Source organism: Alexandromys fortis, unplaced genomic scaffold, assembly GCF_014885135.2.
Source record: "Alexandromys fortis isolate MF-2015 unplaced genomic scaffold, M_Fortis_MF-2015_v1.1 scaffold_23, whole genome shotgun sequence".
NCBI lineage: Eukaryota > Metazoa > Chordata > Mammalia > Rodentia > Cricetidae > Alexandromys > Alexandromys fortis.
In genome coordinates, this window is record NW_026067907.1 from 11,729,796 (window position 1) to 11,752,677 (window position 22,882).

The following is a 22,882-nucleotide window of genomic DNA, read 5'->3' on the forward strand; positions in this document are numbered from 1 at the left end:
GGCAGTTTTTTTAAAGTCAAACACAGACAATGCCCACCACAAAGACAAAGGACACAAGAAAAATCAGGATAAGCTCCTGACTTGGTTTCAAATAACAGGTCAACCCTAAAACCACTTCTTTATCTTACTCTTTACGACTCTCCCACTACAGCACACACATTTGTCTGTGTTCTAATGTAACAAGTTGTCACTCCAAAACATAATTTTGGATTAGCTATTGGTCTGGGAAAATTCTGTATTCTGTCAATTATGTTTTAAATAAACGCTGATTGGCCAGGCAGGAAGTATGGGGGGGAACGGGACAACCAGACAGGACATAGAGGTAGGTCAATTAGAGCAGGAGAATTCTGGGAAGGAGGAAGCCCATTCCTCCCCAGTCCTGTCCAGACACCGAAGAAAGAGGATGTGACCTGCCCCACTGAAAAAGGTACTGTGCCATTTTAATATAGATAAAAATAATGGGTTCATATAAGTTACAAGAGTTAATAAGAAGCTTGAGCTAATGGGCCAATCAGTTTATAACTTATGGAGACCTCTTTGGGGTCTTTTTTCTTTGGGGCTAAATGGCTGTGGGACCTGGTGGGAGGACAGAAACCCCAGCAAGCAGGCCCTCATGTTACAAGCTATCTGTCGGTTCTTTCAATCAAGTATAAAGTAAACCACAATGTAATTGTGCCACACTAGTATTCAGAAAGTATTTAAAAGATTCATGTATTCATCTCAATGTTTTTCTTACCTATGAAAATCATCAACATAGTCTTCATCTTCTCCAGTTCCTGGTAATTTGTTTAAGAAAAGAAATACGTTATTACACACTTATAGAAAAATACTTATTTTTTTTTAAATAAGCGTTTCCTGCCAAAACATTACTGAATGATACTGATTCATGAAAACATTAAGTACCAAAATAGTGTTTAAAAAATTTAGATTTATTTATTTTTATATTCAGGAATATTTTGCCTGCATGTATTTGTATGTATACCATGTGTCTGCTGGTCCCAGGAAGGAGAGCTACAGATGGTACTGAGCCATCATGTGGGCACTGTGACATGAACATGGTTCCTCTGCAAGAGCAGCACATACTATTGGCCACCAAGCCAATCTCTTCAGCAGAAAAAAATATATTGCAGTCATCTCTTTAGTAATACTTTTACCACATTAAATGAAGGGAAATAATAAACGCTGTCTAAGGATTCTACCACATGCTGGAAAGTGAAAACCTTATTTGTGTTCTAGGTTCAGGCAGGGGCTTACTCTATAAAGGCTGCCCTGTGACCTGATGGGTGTGCGGCTCCATGGCAGAACACTTGCTCAGCATACTTATGGACCTGGGCTCTATCCTCATCACCACAAAAACAGAAAAAGGGACACACAACAGCACGGTACCAGCAATTTCTCTTGTCACCTTGTTTCCAACTGCTATGACTTTCAATGCAATAGTCTGCTCACAATTTTAAAAACCATCAGAAGGTGTGAAGAGGCAATGGAGCATGTGGGCCCATCACCCGGAAGGGCCCTGGGTGCCCTCTCGTGGCCATGCCCAAGCACAAACAAGCCCGAACCACAAATTCTGAATTCACAGTCTGATACACAAGAGGCTCCAAATGCAAAGTGGCCACACACGGAGGAGCTGTTACTAACTCACAAGTGCCTCAAGCTTCCTCACACACACACAGGGCTCTGAGGGGAGCAAATTTACGACCTAACCTATATCTCTCAATGACAACTAACTGCAAATTAGCTGTTATTCCATCCCATGACTTTCAGAGCAGTTGAGGAAGAGTGGGAAGGAATGGCTGTGGGAACATTCACAGGGACAAAGGGGAGGCTGCCTGGGGCAGGAAAAATTCTGGCTGGAGAGTGAACTGCTCAATGCTGCTGCCCATCACTGTCCTGGGTTCTCCAAAACAGAGGAGCAAACTTGAGGGGATTCAAGATCAAGGGGGGCAGAAAACTCTCTTATAGCATTTGATTATACAGTTGTCAAACTTTGGAGTGACGCTTCTTCCACAGACAGCAGTCAACAGTGAGAGAGAGGCATTAAGGTTTCAGAACAAAAAAAAGGTACCACAGTGGACGGAAACTCTGTGAAGGCAGTAGAGGCTCAAATTCCAGGAGAATATGTTTGTAGAGAAAGCCTGACAAAATGAAGGTGTTTGAGACAGCAGCAGAGGACAACCACCATGGAGCGGGAGGCGGGCAGGGCACAGCAGAGTGGTCTGATATCTTTCTTCACAGACATGGGCTTCTGGGAGAAAAGCCGTGAGTAGGAGAGGCAAGGATGGAAGGAAAAGTAAGAGAAAGCGTATGTGTGGCAAAGCTGGAGATGATGGGGGGGGGGGGGGGGGGGGGGGGGGGGGGGGACCTCCCATGGCAGGTGAGAGAAATGCACACACAAGTGAGGAGCAGAGACTTTCTCCTGGAGCCTCTGAAGAGAAGTAACAGGAAGGGACAAGTTCCAGGTCCATCTCTTCGTCTAGCCACCAAGGTTAAGGGGCTGCAACAGCTTAAGAGAAAACAGGCAGTCTGCTAGAGTAGGAAGAGAGAAGGAAGAAAACAAACCACAATCTTGCTGGTTTGCAGGAGTCACTAAACAAACAATGGCTGGGTCTCCAGGAAAAAAGCCCAACACAGACAAAAGAGGAAACTAAGTCAAGAAAGCAGGACAGCTGGGGCTGCAGCTTGAAAGTGCAATGAGGAGTTATCAGACTCAAGATACTCACTGACTAGTGGGTTTCTACAGGAGGGACTCTGCCTTCCTGGTTACTACATGGATGTTATGAGCTGAAAAGGGAACATTTAACAGAACAAATATTAAACTAAAGGCTGGCAAAACTTGCTCCAGGCAATGATTCTTTTTTTATTTACATGATATCTACTCCAGCCCAAGACTTTACCCCAGGCACCTGGTCCAGCACTGGCTTTCTTCACACTCACTCTTGATTCTGACCAGTATTAGCCAACGGAGCTAAGAAAGAATGGTTTTTAAATTTTAAATAAATTTGAAAAAAAAAAATAACAAATACCACAAAATATGTGCTGGAGACTACATGAACTTTCTACTTTATTGAATTTGTTATAATTTGCTACTCTTTTTTAAAAATAATTTTTATGATTTATTTAACTTTATGTGTATTGGTGTAAAGATGTCATATCCCCTGGAAAAGGAGTTACAGACAGTTGTGAGCTGCATTGTGGTGGCTGGGAACCGAACTTGGGTTCTCTGGAAGAGCAGTCAGTGCTCTTAACCACTGAGTCATCTCTCCAGCCCACAGTTTACCACTCTTGCTTTAAGCAGGCAAAGTGCCTATTAATAACATTCCACTTGCAAACTTTTGCTTCTCCCTTTACTACAACCATGTATATTTATGTAATGTACAGCATGTCTTAACATGTACAGTGTAAAATCACTAGCACTGTCAAGCTTATTAATGCACCAGGTCGTGCGATCAAGCATTTTTGCTTTAACTAAACTTTGTGCATTTAAGATCTACTGTCTTAGAGAATTTCAAGTGTGCAATACAACTAACAGTGGTCATCATGCTGGGTTTTAAACTCTAGAAGGGCTATCCACCTAACACAGCCTCACCATGTAGGCTGGCCTCTGCTTCCCTAATGCTAAGATCAAAGGTCATGCCACATGACCAGCTCATCTGCCTACTCTTAATTATGCCATTTAAACTAAAACAGATTGTGTTCTAAATTGAGTTTTCACTGGAATGGTATTTACAGATTGTCCAAGGATGACATAGTGGCTGACGGCCTGAGTGACACATGCAGACTCCAACAGCTGCTGCTCTTCATCCTCTTCTCTGGGTCAGAACAGGGTGGGAGGGGCACATCACTGACATCATTCTAGCTGCATGAGCACCTGCAATCTTGTCATGCATGCTGTCAACAAGAACAAGGCTCAAATGACTGCCGTAGCCCACTAAACAAGACTACACCCTTCTAGTGAGTCTGGTGAAGTGCTGTACACCACCCCAAGTTCAACTCGAGGTACGCCTAAATGCCAGCAGCGGGGGAACGTCAGTCAGGACTGCCTTCACCAGAGGAGACGTCTCTGCAGTTCTACCTTAGCAGCAGAGGAGGGAACCACACTTTCATCAGAGAAAAGAGCAGTGAAAATGGAAAGCCCAAAGGCTTGCACTAGGTGAACCACCACAAAGTGAAACAAGATGTCAGAATGAAGGGGACAGAGCAAAACCTGAGGAATCGTGGTCAAGGGAGGGAGCAACAATTCTGAGGTGCAAGGGTAAAGAACTCCCTGCAGGTGTGATTGCAGCAGAAGCAGGGAAGGAAGGAGCATGGACCCACCTAGCCAGCCACCAGCCAGCAACCGGGAGGCACAGAGGAAGGGCCAGACTACTAGCAACTCAGCAGTTACCAGGACTTCAGGGCACTGTGTGGGACAAGAATCCAGGCAGCTCAGAGGACATATATTCTTCGGCAAATGGGGAAGAAAGTAACACAAAAAGGATCTAGAATTTGAGGCACCCGAGCTAGGCACTGTACCTATTGATGTATGTACACATGCTTAAATCCTATTTAGTCTTCAAAGCGAGGTAGATGGTACTGGACTCACTCAACAGAGAAGAAAAGCACAGTTTACTCCAAGTCAGGGCCATAGTGAGGATCTTAATGTAAACCTATCCAGTCCTCACCTGGGTCCTGTGCTATATCCAGGGTGTTTGGTTAGAAACTTTGGCAGGACAGTCCTGCACATTCACAAAGTGCACAGAGGACACGGCTCTCTCTCCCCAGCCTGCCTGAACAGCACCGCCCTTAGAACAGAGCACATCACATCCACACAGAAGACAGAGATGGCCGAGAGCCCAGCTGTACCGTGAGAGGGAAGGTTCTCCAGGCCCCCGTTACACTGTCTGCAATGAGTTCAGAACCCAGCTCTATGCATACTGACTATCTGCTCCAAATAACACAACAGCTACAGGTCCTCTCACAAGTCTGAGCCTTGCATCAGACTGACCCCCTGTGCTCTGGGTGCTTCACTCCCAGCACAGAGATCAGCTCTGTCGCCGCCACCAACTTCACCCACTCTCTCTGAAACCATCTTTGTTATACAGCTTTGACTTGATCACCAGGTCTGGCCACAGCCTCTTCTGGAGGTCTTTCATAAAAATCCAGGCTAGGGCATGTTCCTACTACAGTCTGAATGCTACAAGGCAAAGGATGGTCCAGGCTGTTGCTATGGCCCTTTCCCAGCACAGGGCTGAACTCTGGATGCTGGGAGTGGAGCTGAAAGACAGCAGGAAGGCTCGCCGTGTAGACGTTAATCTGGAAGATGATGTCAACAATCGCACTAAAACTGAAACCTAGTTACCTAGTCCAAGTGATCCAATTTTCTCACTGACCAATTTCAGATCCTTCAGGACCGTGCTTCCTCTTTTACCTGCAGGCAGGAGAAAGGACTTGCGTGAATGGAACTCAGAGCGACATTCTCTAAGCCATGCCAACTTTCTCTCAGATGAGACATCTATATCCCTAAGAGAACAGAAAACCTTAGAATAGAACTATGATCAATAGAGGACAGATTCATGTGCTATCATTCCTGGAGGGTTTTTTTTTTTTTTTTTTTGGTAAAAAGCAAAGGATTCCTGTGTTATAGAGAGAAACCAGATTATATCATTCCTTATTAGAACATAACCACCAAAATAAAAACGTATACAAGCCCAGGACTGTGAACTCCCGGTGGATCTACTTCAGGAAGTTCTGCTGATGTTCTGAACACGTACTGCTGGCTAAACACCAGCTGGCTATGATAGGGTGATGTCCACATATGCTCCTTAAATCCTCAGAAATATTGTCCCAGTGATGTAGGTGGGTCTTCTATCTATCTGTTGCTTTCATTGGTTAATTAATAAAGAAAACTGCCTTGGCCCTTTGATAGGACAGAAAGCTAGGTAGGCGGAGTAGACAGAACAGAATGCTGGGAGAAAGAAGCAGATTCAGGCAGACACAATAGCCCTCCTCTCCAAGATGGACACAGGTTAAGATCCTTCCCCGTAAGCCACCACCTCGTGGTGCTACACACGTTAATAGAAATGGGTTAATCAAGATGTGAGTTAGCCAGTAAGAAGCTAGAGCTAATGGGCCAGGCAGTGTTTAAAAGAATACAGTTTCCATGTAATTATTTTGGGTAAAGCTAGCCGGTGGCCGGGAGCCCTCCCAGGTGGCGGGAAGTGGCCTGCTGCTCCTTCTACATCCCTGGGTGGGGATAGGCTCGGTTGGGACGGGACAGGACAGCAAAGTTTAAGTAGCTTGCTACCCTCCGCCTGGCTTGCAATCTCTCTTCTTTGTGCACACAAAGAGTCTAACACAAGCCCCGATGATAGAGTGATTATGACGATGGCTCTATCATAGAACTTCTTTAAACACTAAGTTATTCTATGGGTCCATGAGACACGACCTACAAGTTACAAATGTCCTGTCTCGGAACGGCACAGCACCTAACACCCATCCTAGGCTGACAATGTTCCAATCAAAACTCTTCTGGAGATGCCTCACCTACGAGCCATCCCAGTCCAGCAGCATGCTGGGGATGTGTTACCTTCCCTAGTGACCAGTATGTTGATAAAACAGAGGCACAGGCATACGGCAGCCACAGAAAAGTCAAACCAAATTTTGATGTATATCACTTCAGTATAAAATCTTAAAATTATATATGTATATTATTCATAGTCTAAACCATTTAAAAGGTCAGTTTCCTAAAGATATTTCGATAGTATAGCAAAGGAGAATACAAAATGGTGGAGAACACTGACTACATTAAGAAACGAAGAGAACAGCACACTATTGTATATATCTTATTAAAATATTGTGTATCTTATTAAAATAGTGTATGTCTTATTAAAATTAGGATTTTCTACAATCAACCCACATTAATCCTATCACATGTAATGGCCAGATTTTTTTGTCACCCTGACATAAGCTCGTCATCTAGGAAGACTAAACAGTCAACTGAGGGATTGCCTCTGTCAGACTAGCCTGTAGGGTAAGGCTGTGGGACATTTTCTTGATTAATGGTTGATGTAGCAGGGCCCAGTTCCCTGTGAGCGGTGCCACACCTGGGCAGGTGGGACTAGGTTGTATCAAAAAGCAATCTGAGTAAGCCCTGGGGAGTAAGCCAGTAAGCAGTGTTCCTCCACGGCTTGGCCTGTCTCAGTTCCTGCCGAGTCTCCTTTGTGAAGAACTACGAGTGTAAGCTGAAATAATCTCATTTTTCCTCAACTGACTTTTGGTCATGGTATATTATCACAGCAATGCACACCATGCTTATCTGGAAACAACAACAACAACAACAAACCTGGAGTATCAAATACTCACTCTCAGTGGCATCTGTTAACGAAGGGGCACCTGCCAGGGAGCTCAGACCGCTCCTTAAGGGGGGTATGTCAGAAAGTGAGGCCAGACTCCCCACTTGCTTCCTAGGTTCACTTCTCCTAACAGGAAGCAATCGACAGTTAAATGACAATTTCAGACCTTTTCACTGTAGTCTTAGTCTGTAAACATAAACAAGCAATGTAAAGCACTTATATATTCATGTAGTAGCTGGAAATGAAGATTTCACAGATCAGCCATAAAGCATACCTATGGGACAATACAGAATACAGACATCTGTGGTCCAACACAGAAGCATTACCTCTCCAGCACACACTGCTCGGAAGCTGCAGAGTCCTCTGACTTTGAGGGGTTTTTCATCAACTTCATGCATTCCAGTCAGCTCGCTCCTAACTTCCCAGGCACTACCATCAGGGCCTACACTGGCCACCCTCTCCATTCTGCTGACAACTCCTCCCTGGAGTCCACCACAAGGCATCACTCCAGGAATGCTCTGTTACATTATTCTAACACTGGGTGTTTCCTTACACTAACATGCACGCACACTAGCAAGCACACATGCACAAACTGAAACCCTGAAGCAGCTCCTATCACATGGTGGGCACCTGATAATAGGCTCATCTGGTGAAAATGGTTCATACCTGATGCCTTCAATAATCCTGGCATTATAACATACTAAGTTTCACTGACACAAAATCAGATTTCTGGATTCAATAATTATATAGTTATCAGATCATTAGTTTCAAAATATAGAAATTTTGTTTTTAAACCATAAGTCAGATGATCCGAAGAAGTTTACTCACCAACCGTATGTTTTTTCTGGCTTGGGAATGGGATCATCAAAGAAAGAATCTCCTTCTGCATCGTTTTCATCTGGACAAAGAGCACTTCTGTCTTTGGCGTCTAGAGTGCTGCTCAGGAAGGATGCAATTCTTGTCTCGTGGGCCAGCGAGTGCAGGCTGCTCCTGCTCTTTGGCTCTGACAAGGAGACACTGGTCTCACTCTGACTGGTCTCACTGCTGGTCTTCTAAGAAAGAGGGAGGGACAGGTCTCCGTGGTGATAAACTTCTAAGATATGATAAATAGCCACCGCAGCGGTGTGTGTGCACACGTGTGTCTATGTGTGGGTGTGTATCTGAGTGTGTGCACGCCTGTGTCTGCCCTTTAGCAGCAGCAACGGCAGTGTAGTCCTATGCTTTCCCACTTTATCCCCGGGCTTCCTGACATGGGCAACTTTCCAATGACAAAATGTTAAAGCAGACGTTCACACTGTTTCTTCTAACTGAAAACACTTTACTGTGCCTACCCGGGTGCTCAGCAATGCTCCCATTTATAAACAGCGTCCTCTTTCCATCCTATGTCACTGCTGCATAAAGTATCTTAACACATAAATCCTCTATGTATCTTCAACCAAGGCTGAAAACACACTTCTATTCCGGTCCCACTGACACAGAGCCAAGGCTAGCAGGAACTATCTCAGTGACTGGTTTACTTTGACCACCACAGTACAGTTTTAGTCTATACCTGGTCTGGTCTTTTTTTTTTTTTTTCCCCTTTTTTGGAGACAGGGTTTCTCTGTGTAGCTCTGGCTGTCCTGAACTCACTCTGTAGACCAGGCTAGCCTCGAACTCACAGAGATCCACCTGCCTCTGCCTCCCTGAGTGCTGGGATTAAAGGTGTGTGCCACTATTGCCTGGTTTTATCTATTTCAATAACAAAAATAATGCCAGTGTAACAGCAGTGGCTAACAATTGTGGAGAATACGCAAATGCTTCAAGTGTTGTGCCTCACTCAATCTTTAGACCACGCATATAAGATGTGCTATCTGTACGGACTCTAAAAAAGGAACACAAAGGCAATTTATGTAACTTGTTAAGACCCCAGGTCAGTTAAATAGTAAAATGAGGATCAGATTAGCTCTCCCTTTTTGAGACAAAGACTCATACAACACAGGTGGCTTTGAAGTTGCTGTATAGCTGAGGATGACCTTGAGCCGATTTCCTTGCCTCTTGCCTCCCAATGGCTGGGATTACAGGAGTTTGCCACCACATCCAGCCAAGGTTAGTTCTTAATACTTGGGTTATACCATTAGGTCGAGTTATATGAAACTGCATTTGGTGTGGATTGAAAAGACAATTTCCAAAGGGCTGACCTTATATACTACAGAGTGCAATATCATAAAGACCCCTGTGCTGCTCCAGAAAAAGCAGTCAACTAAAATAAGGAATCTGGAAAGTGCCTGTCCTGGGTCATTAACTGTGTGATCTTAGGGAATGCTTTCAGACATGAATTTCGTCAAGAATTAAATTAGTCAGTATGTATACCGTAAGTTACAAACAGGCTGGGACAGAGCAGATTAGCAGCAAGGTAAGAAGCTGGGCTATGCAGAAGTGGAGTAAACTAACACAAAAGCACTACAAAGGGGTTGTTCTATTTTCCCACACGCACACAGCATAGCATGTCTGAGGATTCCCACGGATGTTTGTAGACTTAAGGCTTTGGTTAGTTGCCAGAGGCAAGACATGATGCAGCTATATAGTTTGTGGGCTATTAGCAGTGATAAAGCTAACTGCTGGGGGAACTGTTTGAACAGTACAGGAAACTTCCAAGGAGGTACTTTAAGAATTTCCTCACTACTTTCTTCAAGCTGTCCTGGTGTTGTGAAATACAGAAGTGTAGTATGTTTACATATACTTACATCAGATTCAGGTCAGTTTCCATTTCTGATTTAAACATGTTTTAATAACTGATTTTTCAGAGGCATTACAAATAAACACCCTCAAGTCTTACGATATTTAAACACATTCACTGAGGTTGAGGTGGTGACCCCTGCCTTCAGAACTTGCTGAGAAAGTTTAACAGGGCCAGGGCAGAGTGAGACAAACACAAAGCAACATCTCAGGCAGGTCAATGACCACAGCCCATGCTGTCCTCCTGGAGCTCACATCACCAGCTCAAGTACACACAGACACAGGACCCTGAAGAGCTTGGGGACAAGTGCTTGTCCATGATTGCTGTCTGGCTGGCTTCAGTGGCATTCTTACTAGTGATGCAAGGTCCAGTTCTATATGTTTCATGGAGGACATTATGCTATGACATAATGTATTTTTAAAATAACAGAATATTTATTTTATTCTAAACATACAGTTGTATCTATGAAGCTAAAAAGTTTCAAATCAACCGGCTCTGCAATGGTGCTCAAAATCAACTCCTACACTACCCAGGAGGGCGTCGACAGACACAGAGCAGACTGCCAGGGGGATATGGGAAAGACCATCTCCCAGGCTTGCCTAACACCAACAGAAGCCAAGAGAGATGCCTTTCCTTCTGCCCTGCCTGAAGACTGGGGAACAGGTGCCATGTTTCAAGCTCCCAGCATATACTCTGGTACAGAAGCTGAGGAAAGTCACAGACGTCTATAATACGACACTTAGCCTTCGTCATTTTATAAAAATGCAAAGACTTACTGAACAGCACTGCATCAGCCATTCCCTTCGATGGAGCTGTATGGTAAATTATGATAAAAGTTTTTCAAAATTTAGTATAGATTAATTTTTCCAGTAAAACACATAATCAAAAATTCAATCATTTAAAAAATTAATTTAAAAAAGTAATAGAAAATGAAATTCAGAGAAAGGTTTCACAATGGAAAATACTGTCTAGTAGCCAAAAATAGAATTATTGCTACAATGTCTTTTTTTTCATATATTTATTAAGTATACAGTGTTCTGCCTGCATGCATACCTGCAGACCAGAAGAGGGCACCAGATCTCATTACAGATGGTTGTGGGCTACCATGTGGTTGCTGGGAATTGAACTCAGGACCTTTGGAAGAGCAGGCAGTGCTCTTAACCACTGAGCCATCTTTCCAGCCCTTGTTACAATGTATTTAGGAACCTAAAAAAGGGCTTAGGTGTGGCTCTAAGGTGAGGACTTGGCCAGCACAAAGGCCTCAATTCTCAGTACTGAGGGGAAAAGGATAATATAATTTATGTTTCCAAAATGAAAGCTTAATGCGCACTGTTCCTAAGGAGACAAACTGTCCCAGCTTTGCAAACACCTCAAATATTTATCTGTAATATTCCCTTTCCACACCTGGCCTCTCTCACCCTCTGCCACCTCCTCCACTCTGCCAAAGGCAGCTTTGGATTCATGACTGACTTAGGAAGTTTAGTTTTAGGACTTCTAATATTTACTAACAAAGTATTGAAAAAATTTATTACTATTAAAATGGGCACTGTACTTATAAGGTTTAATTTGTTCCCCTAAAGACTGTAGAACTCTAGAAGCCCACAGTGAAATCTTTAAATCTTTAAACACCTCCAGTGTTACAGAATATTATTTTAAGATGTCTTATATTTGTTTATGCTGTGGAAGATTTAATGATACAAAGATGTACTGCAGTCTTTTCTGTTGCATTTGTCCAACTCTGTGAAGCAGTGTTACTTTGCCTGTCTAGAACACCTGATGGTCTAATAAAGAGCTGAACAGCCAATACTGAGGGAGGAGAAAGGATAGGCTAGGCGGGGTTGGGAGGCAGAGAGGATAAATAGAAGGAGAAGGCACAAGAGAGATCAAGGAACACAAAAGAAGGGGCCAGCCAGCCGGTCACAGAGTAAGAGTGACAGTCAGGTTACAGAAGTAAGAAAAGGAAAAGGCCCAGAGGCAAAAGATAGATGGGATAATTTAAGAAAAGTCGGTTAGAAATAAGCCAAGCTAAGGACAGGCATTTATAACAAGCAATAAGACTCCATGTGTGACTTCTTTGGAAGGTGGGTGGTGGGTCCCCCAAAAAGTCAAGAGTAAAACAGTCAACAACACTCCAGTCTTCCTAGAGAAACATTCTTCCCACCAGGAGCTATCTAAGTCTTACACTCAGCAGAACCATGGCCTTCTGGAGCTACAAGACAGAAAGGCCTTGTAAAGGTGTCTCAACCTTGTTCCCTCAGCCCTCTCGTCCCTAGCAGCTCAGACTCATAGGAGGACCAGTGTGAAGAGGTCAAGTTCAGTGCCAGTTTCCAATTATCTATCTACCATTCACCCAGCATCATGTTGGGGAATGAATAAGGAGAGTCACACTCAGTATAGAAAATCCTGAGGGGGTAGCCAGACACAAACAAACCTAGCCTGAAAGACATACACAATGTGATTGTGACCAATGTTCAAAGTCAACATAAAGTTGAATTTATTCAAGAATTCTGAAAAGGAACAAACTACTTCTGAAATGTATTATTAAGATTTGAAAGCAAAAGTGCCTCCATCTGCATTACCCTGGAAACTAGTGAGGACAGCTTCTCATACACATTAGTGCACGACACAAAGCACTGCATCCTAGAACTGGAGGTGCTTCAGCAGGAAAACCTGAGGCCTTAAAGTTCTACCCCACCCCAGTGTGGTCAGAGAGTAAACAAAACCATCTTGGTTTGCCTTTCCAGTCAAATGGTAAAGACCCAGCAAGCAGAGCTTCTGCCAAGTCTGCTATGATTACTTCCTGCTGAGTCTCTGAGACAGGGTCTCACTCTATAGTTTAGTCTGACCTGGAACTCACCACATAAGCCGAGACTGACTCTGAACTATCAATCCTCCTACCTTTACTCTCAAGTGCTAAGAAACAGGCACACATCGCTACACCTAGCTGTTCCAGTTTTTTACATTTATTATATTAAGAACCATTTTTATTAATTTTTTTGAGAATTTCATATAATGTATTTTGAACATATTCAACCCCTCTCCTCCCTTCCCATTTAAATGAGTTTCCTTCTCCCGCAACAGCCTACATTGGGTTCAGTTTTTGTCCAACTAGTCTTAGGAGTAGGGTTTCCTAATATTAATTTCTCAGACAACTGACATACTGTTTGTCAAACAAAATGGTAATATAAAGATATAATCACAGGCACTGCTTTGAAACTGTGAGATGGCTTTAAGGCTCGGTCTTTTTTGGCCAGTAAGCTGTCTCAGCAAGCAAGCACCTGCCCCTAGCCTGCTCCCAGGACCCATATGATGGAAGAAGGGCCCAATCAAGTTGTTCTCTGACTTCATGTGTACTGTGGTACATGTTCAACTACACAAATACACATAATATTCTTACATGTAAAAAATCTAATTCATTAAAGAATTCCTCATTTAATTTTTACTCTCTGTATTCTGAATCTATCCATTCTATTGTTTAAAACAAAAACAAAACCCTTTTACCAAAGTTATTACTTGAAGACCTTACATGCATCAGCTATACTTACACATGCATGTACACAAGCACACATATATTTAAATATCTGCTGTTTATTTCTTGAGACAGGACTTAGTACTGTAGCCCTAATGGCCATGCTTCTGTCTCCAGAGGGCTGAGATTACAGAAGTACATGGTCACACTGCGATTACATACGGATAATTCAGAAGTGTACTCCCAGTATTAACAAGGGCTTTGAGCCTCTGAATGAACAGCTGCCCACAGCCTGCCTCACAGTTCCAGAGCTCAATGGGAAACAGTACCCTAGGCTTTCTTGCTTTAGCTTGACTCCTGAATCACACACTCGCATGCACACTTTGCGCCTATTAAAGCATGGATGAGGTTCCTGCAGCTGCATATGACTTAGGAAATGGCACTCACTCGCCACTGGCATTTTGGTGGGCATAACCCCAACCACTACATGCAACTAGGTATCCTGATTAAGCTATTAAGAATGTTCTGGAAACTGAAAACTTACTGCATGCAGAGGGCAAAGCAAAAAGGCAGAGGAAGGGAGTGAAAGGATTACCTATCTAAGGCTGGAAAAGGCAATGCTGAGATCCATACCGATTACAAAAGCAGTTCAGAAATAAGGTCAGAGAAGAAAAGGGAAAAGGGATTTCCCAAGTGACTGAAGAAGCACAATAACAAAACAAGCCCACTAGACTCTCAGTTCCCCTCAAGTTAGAAAGCACTTGAAGGCTAACGTCTGGCCCCACCACGGCTATGTCACACGACACAGAGGGAAACCACGTCTCTCAGTATGTATGCACTGGTTTTATATACTAATTTACTCAAAATGTTTTAAGTTAAAGACCTAAGAACTACTAAGGTTATAAAAACTCAGTACTGTAAAACATGCATCGAACTTTAATATTCAAAAAAGCCAATTCAATGAATCTTAAAAACACAAACCAAAGTTAATATCCTTAGACAGTCTCAAGGTATCCCGCCTCTCAAGTTAGACTGTGAGTTCAAACAGTCACTTTCACTATGCAAATGTTCCAAAAGTACTTACTGGACAATGGAACATCTTTTCATTGAACAATGCATGAAGAACAATGAATAGAAAGAGTTTTGCCCTTGGAATCACTACAACTAAAAAGCCAGTTAACAGAGAAAAATCTTATAAAAAGGGCTTTCTTTTAGAAGTTTTAACTTAGGACAATGTCTGTGCATCAGACTCCTCACAGGATGGATGGACCTCTGAGAATGAAAATTAAATCACTGTGCCTCATTCCAATACACGCTTTTCACCTAGCTGAAACTGAGATTGTTTTGGTTTTATGCAGTGTGCTTTCCCACACACTTTTGCACCTTGTTTCTTGTTTTCATCACTGAGGACTGAACCCGGCCTCAGTGCATGCTAGTCCAGTGCTCCACCACTCGACTACGTCCCCAGCCTATTCACTGATGGTTTAGACACGATCACACTGAATTGCCTGGGCTGGCCTTCAAGTGCAGTCCTCCTTCACCCTCTCAAGGCGCTCAGACAGGCCTGTGCCACTAGGTCTGGTCTCACGTCTGTTAACATGACAGTAACGTTTAAAAAGAAAGCTTAGAACCCAGGCTAGCAGGAGGCCCGTCTACGCACAGGCTGCTTTTCTCTTCTGCTCTCATGCATGTTACCTTGTCACCAGACTTCTGCCCGCTTGTCTTCTTCTTACCTTGTCCTTTATACCTTGGTATCTGAGCATGAGAATAAAATGACATTTTACCATAAAATATAAATCTTTAAAAATAAACTAACTCATTAGCAAACTAATAAGGATTCCTATTAGACAGTATCTGTAAATGGACAAGCTAACACATTCCCCTCCAAAGCCGGCTGCTTTTGAAGGCATGTTTCCAACAGGTCAGCTTCCTTCCGTGTGTGCAGCCTGTCTCCTTCCACACTGCACTCAATTCCCTTGCACAATGGCCTGGAATCCCAAGCCGCTTGCCGAGGGCTTGTCTAGCTTGGCTTGACCTTCTCAGGAGCACACAAAGCTGGTTCCTAAATGCTGCGTCAATCCTTAGCTACAACTCCTAATGTCCCTCACACTTACACTTTCACCCTGCTGGCTCACAAAGTGGACGAGGACTCAACAAGGAGAGCTTGGGAGAACTTAGGTATATAATGGAGCTGACAAAGTGACAAAGTGAGGATGTACTGTAAACAGATCCCAGGCCCCACCAGCTAGCAAGGATCTCAGGTATTTCACAAGGGGCTATTCCAACCCCAGCTCGTGATGCGGGACTACACTGAAATGAAAGGTAGCAGACATGTAATACCCCAAGCCCAGAAGACAGAGGCCATTCCACACTCCTATAAGACTGTTCTTCTCTAAGAATTCACAGCAATATTTCTTAAGACTGAAACACTCAGTGTCATCATCACAATGCTAGAATAGAGCATGCAGTAACAGATTTTATTATGGTTTCTCTTGAGGATATACCTTACATGGAATGTCAGTACCACTGCTAAAAATAATCTATGAGGAAGTGAATTTTCCAAGCAGCTCAATGCCTCAAGTACTGATAAGTATATTAATAATACTGGTTTGTTTTCTTTTTTAATAATTTAATTTTATTTTATGTGCATTGGTGTGAGGGTGTCAGATCCCAGGGAACTGGAGTTATATTATAGACAGCTGTGAGCTGCCATGTGGGTGCTGAGAATTGAACCTGGGTCCTCTGAAGAGCAGCCAGTGCTCTTAACCACTGAGTCATCCCTGCAGACCCTATGTGTTTTTTCTAACGTCAGACATTTTCATGGAATACATTTTTCCACAGGCTTTTCCCTTATCATCTGACGGAATCTGTCAAATGTACTCATGGCCTGCTCTGTCATCAGGGCTACAGCCTTCCATAAGCACCAAGAGAAGAAAAATGTTTTAAATGCTCCTCATCTGAAAAGGCCTGGCCATCTCAGGGAGCCACACTAGCAGAATAACCCTGTTCGCTAGAAACATCAAATTTCTTTGGCTTTCAAAGCTTAAAAAGGAACAAATCATCAAAGAACAAGTCACAAATAGCAGTGTCCTCTGCCTAGACACTTAGCAACAAAGTACTCAGCAGTATAGTCACATGTTCCAAAGGTCACCTGATTTAAGATACACGTTTTATCTATAAATTCATGTTCCACCCTGAAACCACATGAAGTCTTGTGTTTGGATGGACTCGATGCCGTCTTTCTATCCCGATGGAAGAGTCACAGAGTGCAACGCTGAACTCTGATGAACTGCAGCACTAGCCGACCCACTCTCCCAAAAATCCTGATTATGTTGAAATCCCAGTCCCTAAGGTAATGACTGTACTAAGTGGGGCCCTTGGAAAGTAATTAAGTCAAAAGAAGGAGCACTGTGCATGGGCTTAAGGACTTTACTGCGCTCTCCTCCCTTCCCACTACACAAGGATCCAGAAGGTACCAGGAACTGGGCCCACACCGGACACCACAGCTGCCCCTGCCTCCCTCTGTGAGAACTCAGTACCTGCTGTTCATAAGCAGTCAGGAGTGTTTTATGACTGCAGTTTGGATAGACTAAGATAGGACCCAACCCCATTATTTCACAGAACAAACTAGAACCAATCAGGATGTCCTCTAACCAGCCATGGGACACCATCACTTTTTCATTCAATCTTCTACTACTAAACATATTCAAATGTTCAACTCAATGTTTTTCTTCTTCATGTATCGTTCCTGAAATCAGGTCTTATATTTAATACCATGCGTGCACGATACACGCACGTGCACACACACACATACACACAACCATAGTACACTTTCCTATAAATCTTGCCAAAAATAGTTCTTTAATATTTAAGTACTACCATGATTCAAATCTGGTCATCTAAAAGCCTGCAAAACTCAACTACAGCCTTTTATATTCTGGAACCTCATGCTCTCCAGATCAGAGTTTATGCAAAGTAGGGAAAGTCTTCTTACTAAAGCAATATAAAAATATTCCAAGTATCAATGTTCTCTAATATGCAAAGCGCAAAATATTACCAATGACACAAAAGAAGTAACTTTAAAAAAGTACTTAATCAAAAGAGGGAATTACCTTTAAGAAACTTTAAATGACTTGTTACAAAAGAAAATTTATAGGTAATAGGTAAGAAGAATGAGCAGAGCCCTGGGAGTCTGCCATAGTGCCCACCCACTTCTCTGTCCAGCACAGACTCACCTTACTTGGGGTGGAGTTGGCACTTGTTTTTCCTTCAGGTGACTTTGAAGGAGGATGTCCATCAGACAGATCCAATGCACCCTAAAAAGAAAAATCAGTTTGAACTGAAAATAAAACGTGATTATGCCAATGATACCACAATATTATTTTAGCATTTAAGAACACTATGTTGACATTTCTTCACAAACACCTTGACGAACTTTCTTCTAATTAGAATACACATTTAGCACCCAGATTCAAATTACCTGCAAAGTATTTCTCTTAGCCACCCGATCTGCAGGGTGGGTGCCCAGTCCATCTTTTCATCATGACTTCTGGAGGCCCATCCCCTTCTTTCTCAACTAACAATGGCTGGGATCCTCAAAGGTCCATTTTTCCTTCCCTGCTTGGATTAGCATCCCTGTTTCATTTTATGTCAGCCAAAAACAATCCAATTACCCATGAACTCCTACCCAGGGCTGGTGACATGAGTAATCTGACCAATGGCAGACCAGTCTTCCACAAGGAATTAACAATAAATGAACAACTCTCAGGGCAATGCTTTCCATGTTGAATGCCATCTTTACTATCCCATTGCCTCATTTTATAAACGAGGCCACCGAGAGGCAATGTAACATGGCCAAGGCCAACAGCTGGTCAGTGAGGAGTGATGATTTGTTTCTAGTCTGGCCCCTGAACGTAACATTTTGAGGACCAAGAGCTAAAACAGGCACACAATTGTATCTGCATATTATAATGTTCATTAAACTATGTATATACCATCTCAGTCCATTACGTTTTGTTTTAAAGAACAGCTTCTTTTCATGCAAACATCAATTTATCATGCATGGACTAATCTTCATGACTTAGGGAAAGGGCAGTGCAGGTACTTACTTCCCCACTGGTAGGTCCTTTCTCTTTCTGTTGGCAGCGTCTAATCACTTCTAATAATAAGGGTCCACCCACGGTACCTTCTGCTTCAATGATTCCTAAATCTCGGGCTAAGTTCTCCCGACCTTCAAGACCTTGAAGCTAGAAAAGAAGATTCAGGTACAGAAAATATAGCGGAAGCAGTCAGCTGGGAAAGGGAGCATTTTAGGAACTTAAAGACATCTCTAAATTCAAAGAGGCTGTGCAGCAAATGAAGTCTGGCCATTTTGTAGAGCAGCTGTGTTTAAGGCCTCTCCTGACAGCTGCTGGATGACATCTTAGAATCAACCTATAGGAGCATTCCTTTCTTAGCAGCTTCAAGTTACACAAAGCAACTCAGATGGCTTCTAGAAAAACAATAAAACAATCTAACAAACAAAAATAACCTAAATGTAAGCAACCGTGAAGTGTGAGACTCACTGACTTTCAACTTAGTATTCCCTCCGCAGAGATTTCACAGGATAGATGTAAAATCACTTTTCTTACTGTGCTAGTTTCAGGATGGAAAACAGCCAAGGTGAAGTCAAGGTTAAAAAACTGAAGAAATTCTGCCACGAGACTAGCCACTAAACGACCTGTGGAGACCAAGAGAAAGACTCGTGAACAAAATCTGAAGGACTCCATCTTCTCTGTGACCTGAAGCATTCCACAGGAAGGATGAAGTTTCTAAGTTCTCTACAGTCACGCATTTCTTCTCGGAATAATTCACTGAAGTACAAAAGTCCTGATCTTCCCAGTTTTGTTTTTTTGTTTTTTGTTTTTTTTTTTCTTTTCTCCCATTTAGGATCATCAATCTGTAACTTTAAGGCAATGTAATATTTGAAAAGTAGACTTCAGTGTTTCACTTTCTATATACTAAGTGGTATACATACATGGTGGTATATTCCTATGAAAAGTCAGCTTCGGGCAGGAAGGTCACTGATGGTTAGAGGCCGGCATGGGTCACAGAGGGAGACTATTTTTCTTCCAAATATCGGCAGAATTTTAAAACTCAGAGGCAGGTAAACACACACAACAATAACATCTTACCGTCTTTTGTATTTAAAAACTTTTTCAAGCTCTCATTGACCAAAGGAGTTTTGTTCTGTTAAAAAAATAAAAGAAATATTTTAAGTGTTCTATGTTTACCCTAAAATAACTAAAAAGCATACATTGAAGCTCTCTTTTCCCCATAGCAAAAGTTTCCTATTAGCTAGTAAGCAAACGAGAAGTGGAAAGTCCACCCTCCAGAGTGGAGAGGAGGCCAGGCTGAGTGCCAACAGCTGTGCTTAGTTATTTTGGCAACAATATAAAGAATCTATACATTGCCATTCACAGAAATCATGGTTTAGGAGATCCATTTTACAACTGTACTTATGGTAATACTTGCTTTATGCTATTTAATAACTTTTCAAGTTGAGAAAACCAAACCGTACATGCAGACAGTTATTTCCAAGCTTTTAAACCATTTTTCATATTGCTGGAGATTAGAGTCAAGACCTGGTACAAGACAGGCAAGCACTCTACCCTTGACTATACCGCCAGCCTTCACCATAACTGCTTTTGAAATAGTTTGTCTACAAATATTTCTGTGGTATAACTTTAACTCTATATTTCAATATGATAAATTTAAAATGTATCATCTTATATATCTACCACTTGCAACATATACATTTGTAAATCCAAATTTGTGATCATAGGCCAACTTAGTTTTTTTTTTATTACAGATCTGACAAATGTAGTAAAAACATTTCTTACAAATTAAGCGAGCCTGTGGTGACTGTTCAGAGCGAGGCTAATGTAGACATGATGGGCTTCCTTAAGGAGCCTCACATCTTGCTGATGGAGAAAAAAGGGCACCAATACTTTGGAAAACAGTTTAGAGGGTTGTTTTTTAGGTTAACATTCTCCTCAGCATGTGGCTAGTCACTCTATTCTTGGGCATTTCTCAAGATAACCCAGACCCCAGCAAAGACCTGGACATGACCGTTCACAGCAGCCGCATCTAAAAGCAAAAAACAGAACCCGAAGATGGTGTCAAAGGGTAGAAGGCTACACAAATTATGAGTATCCACTCAGTGACTAATGGAATGACCTACAATTCCTGAATCAGTATTAAATGGAGTAATAAATACACTATTGCATTATGCTGAATAAAAGATCCCAGACAAAAACGTACATAAGTCGTTCTACATGGTCCCATTAGCGTGGCTTTGAACATGGTTATGAGGTTGAGGAAGGCAGCTGATAAAGACAACGTTTAAGGGATTGTAGCTCCATTCTCTTTCTTGGCTATTCAGTTCACATCCTGTAAATGTTTATCAAATCTGACATTTTAAAGTGTGAGTTTACAGGAACAATTATACCCCGTTAAAATGAAAGCAGGAGAAAAACCACACAAGTCCATGGTTTAGAGAATTCATGACACTTACTGATCTCAACTGGTCAAAGAAAATGGAAAAACAAAATCAGGTATGTTCTACAACAGTGAAGACAGACTGAAGAGCAATGATGAGGGGCACAGAGCGAAGAGTAGGAAGGACCACTCTGGAAAAGCTTAACTCAGCCCAAGGAAGGCAGGCGGCAGAGCATCCTGTGGCTCAGACACTGCCAGGAGCCTGGAGAATGGGGAATGTCAGTCTCCTAGGCAATCCTAGGCAATCCAGCATACAGGTCTGCAACTTAGGAGGAGAAAAAAGTTACTAGTGGTGTCAAGGGCACCATAGGAGCTGCAGGAGGACTAAGAGACAGGACGTCAACACTGCAATGGGCTGCAGAGAGAAGAGATCTTGCTAAAGAAACCGAAGAGTGGGCAAAAGAAAAACAGAATAAAAAAAGGATCCCAAATTCAAGAGTTCAAAAAAAGGAGAGAGGAATTAATGTCAGATGCTGCAAAGATCAGGTAGTGGGAAAGAACTAAAGTTTACACAGCAGGAGGAGTCTTTTTGACTATAGCAAGAGCGATTTCTCAGGTATAGTGGTAGTATATTTACATTTTTAATGGTGTTTAAAAAACATGAGACATTTTTTCAAAACTTGGTAGTTAAAGAAATGGGAAAAAAAACGAGTAAAAGAAAACTATTTTAAGGGCAATTTAACATTCTTATGCTCAAAAGAGCCAGGAGAAAAGATGGCAAAGACATAGTAACTGACTAAGGAGATGAGAATACATGAAAGACAAAACCAGACCAATTAAATTTAGAAAGACAGAACCTTTTCTCCTAAAACATGACAGCTGGGGTCAGACACATGAACATGCGTGACCTCCCTGAACTACAGACAGAAGACAGCAGCTGGGGTCAGACACACGGACACAGGTGACCTCCCCTGGACTGACAAACTCAGAACACAGCACCAGGGCACAGAGTTAGTAACGTCCATTCTTTCTGAGAGGGAAAGACAGGCCATCTGAACGAGCAAAGGGACAGATGAGGAAGCTAAAGTGAAGGTGACCAGATGGGAGGCCTAGAACCCCCAACTCCAGCTTCAGAGGGGTCGCCGAGTTAGCAAGTTTTCTCTGACAACGCTTAAGCAGAAACAGTAGAAGGAGATTGTTTGCTGGCTCAAATGATCACCACTGTGTAACTAGAAAGCAAAGAAATATGGGCTTCTGAGGGGCGGACAATGGGATGGAGCCTAGTCAAGAATCAACAGGAAAGATGATGTAGAGACAGACAAGCAAGAGGCTGAGGAAGTTAAAAAGATTCAGGACGGTTGCTGAAACTTGGGGTAAACAGAAAAGTCATGCTCCCGTTTAAACACACAGGTTTTACTAAATTTTTTTTTTTTTTTGAGGATAAGTTCGGAGATGCTTTTAAGTAACTGAATGGTCAGATTTTTAACTGGCAGCTCATTGAAACGGTTTCAAGCAGAGCATCTAGCTATGGCCTGTCAGAATTACCGCGGCACTTTAAGGCCCCTCTAACATGCAAAATGATAAAGAAACGGAGCAGAGGTAAAGAAGTAAAATCCTTAGCCGTTCTAAGTCATTAAAACTATTTCATTAAATAGTCAGTCATTAAAACTATTTCAAAATAGCTTTGAATCTATTAGCAATTAAGCGTTAGGAAGTACGGTCCTATCAAGGTCTGGTCTGGGGGAAACCTCTTACCTCTACTTTTTCTTGTTCTTCCAGTGCTAAAAACACAGCCGCTCTGAGTTCAGCCTTGAAGAGAAACACACACAACACACGCGTACACAGAATTATTCACGTCAGTTTCCCCACCGTCTAAATGACAAG

The 22,882-nt window shown here is 42.5% G+C and overlaps 1 protein-coding gene across 3 annotated transcripts in view; it reads right to left on the reverse strand.

The window, feature by feature from the left end:
• The window catches only part of Cep43 (centrosomal protein 43), a 28,876-nt gene that overhangs the window by 5,600 nt on the left and 394 nt on the right, over window positions 1-22,882 (reverse strand). The window contains exons 2-11 of one of the 3 annotated variants that reach the window (XM_050135882.1): window positions 22,754-22,807; window positions 19,693-19,747; window positions 19,150-19,238; window positions 18,628-18,765; window positions 17,755-17,835; window positions 15,215-15,274; window positions 8,163-8,386; window positions 7,345-7,460; window positions 5,342-5,410; window positions 737-776 (exon numbers count right to left, since the gene is read on the reverse strand). In XM_050135882.1, coding sequence (XP_049991839.1) covers window positions 737-776; window positions 5,342-5,410; window positions 7,345-7,460; window positions 8,163-8,386; window positions 15,215-15,274; window positions 17,755-17,835; window positions 18,628-18,765; window positions 19,150-19,238; window positions 19,693-19,747; window positions 22,754-22,807 — 926 coding nt within the window. The remainder of the gene's footprint in view (window positions 1-736; window positions 777-5,341; window positions 5,411-7,344; window positions 7,461-8,162; window positions 8,387-15,214; window positions 15,275-17,754; window positions 17,836-18,627; window positions 18,766-19,149; window positions 19,239-19,692; window positions 19,748-22,753; window positions 22,808-22,882) is intronic. The other 2 variants (XM_050135884.1, XM_050135883.1) reach the window with 2 other exon arrangements.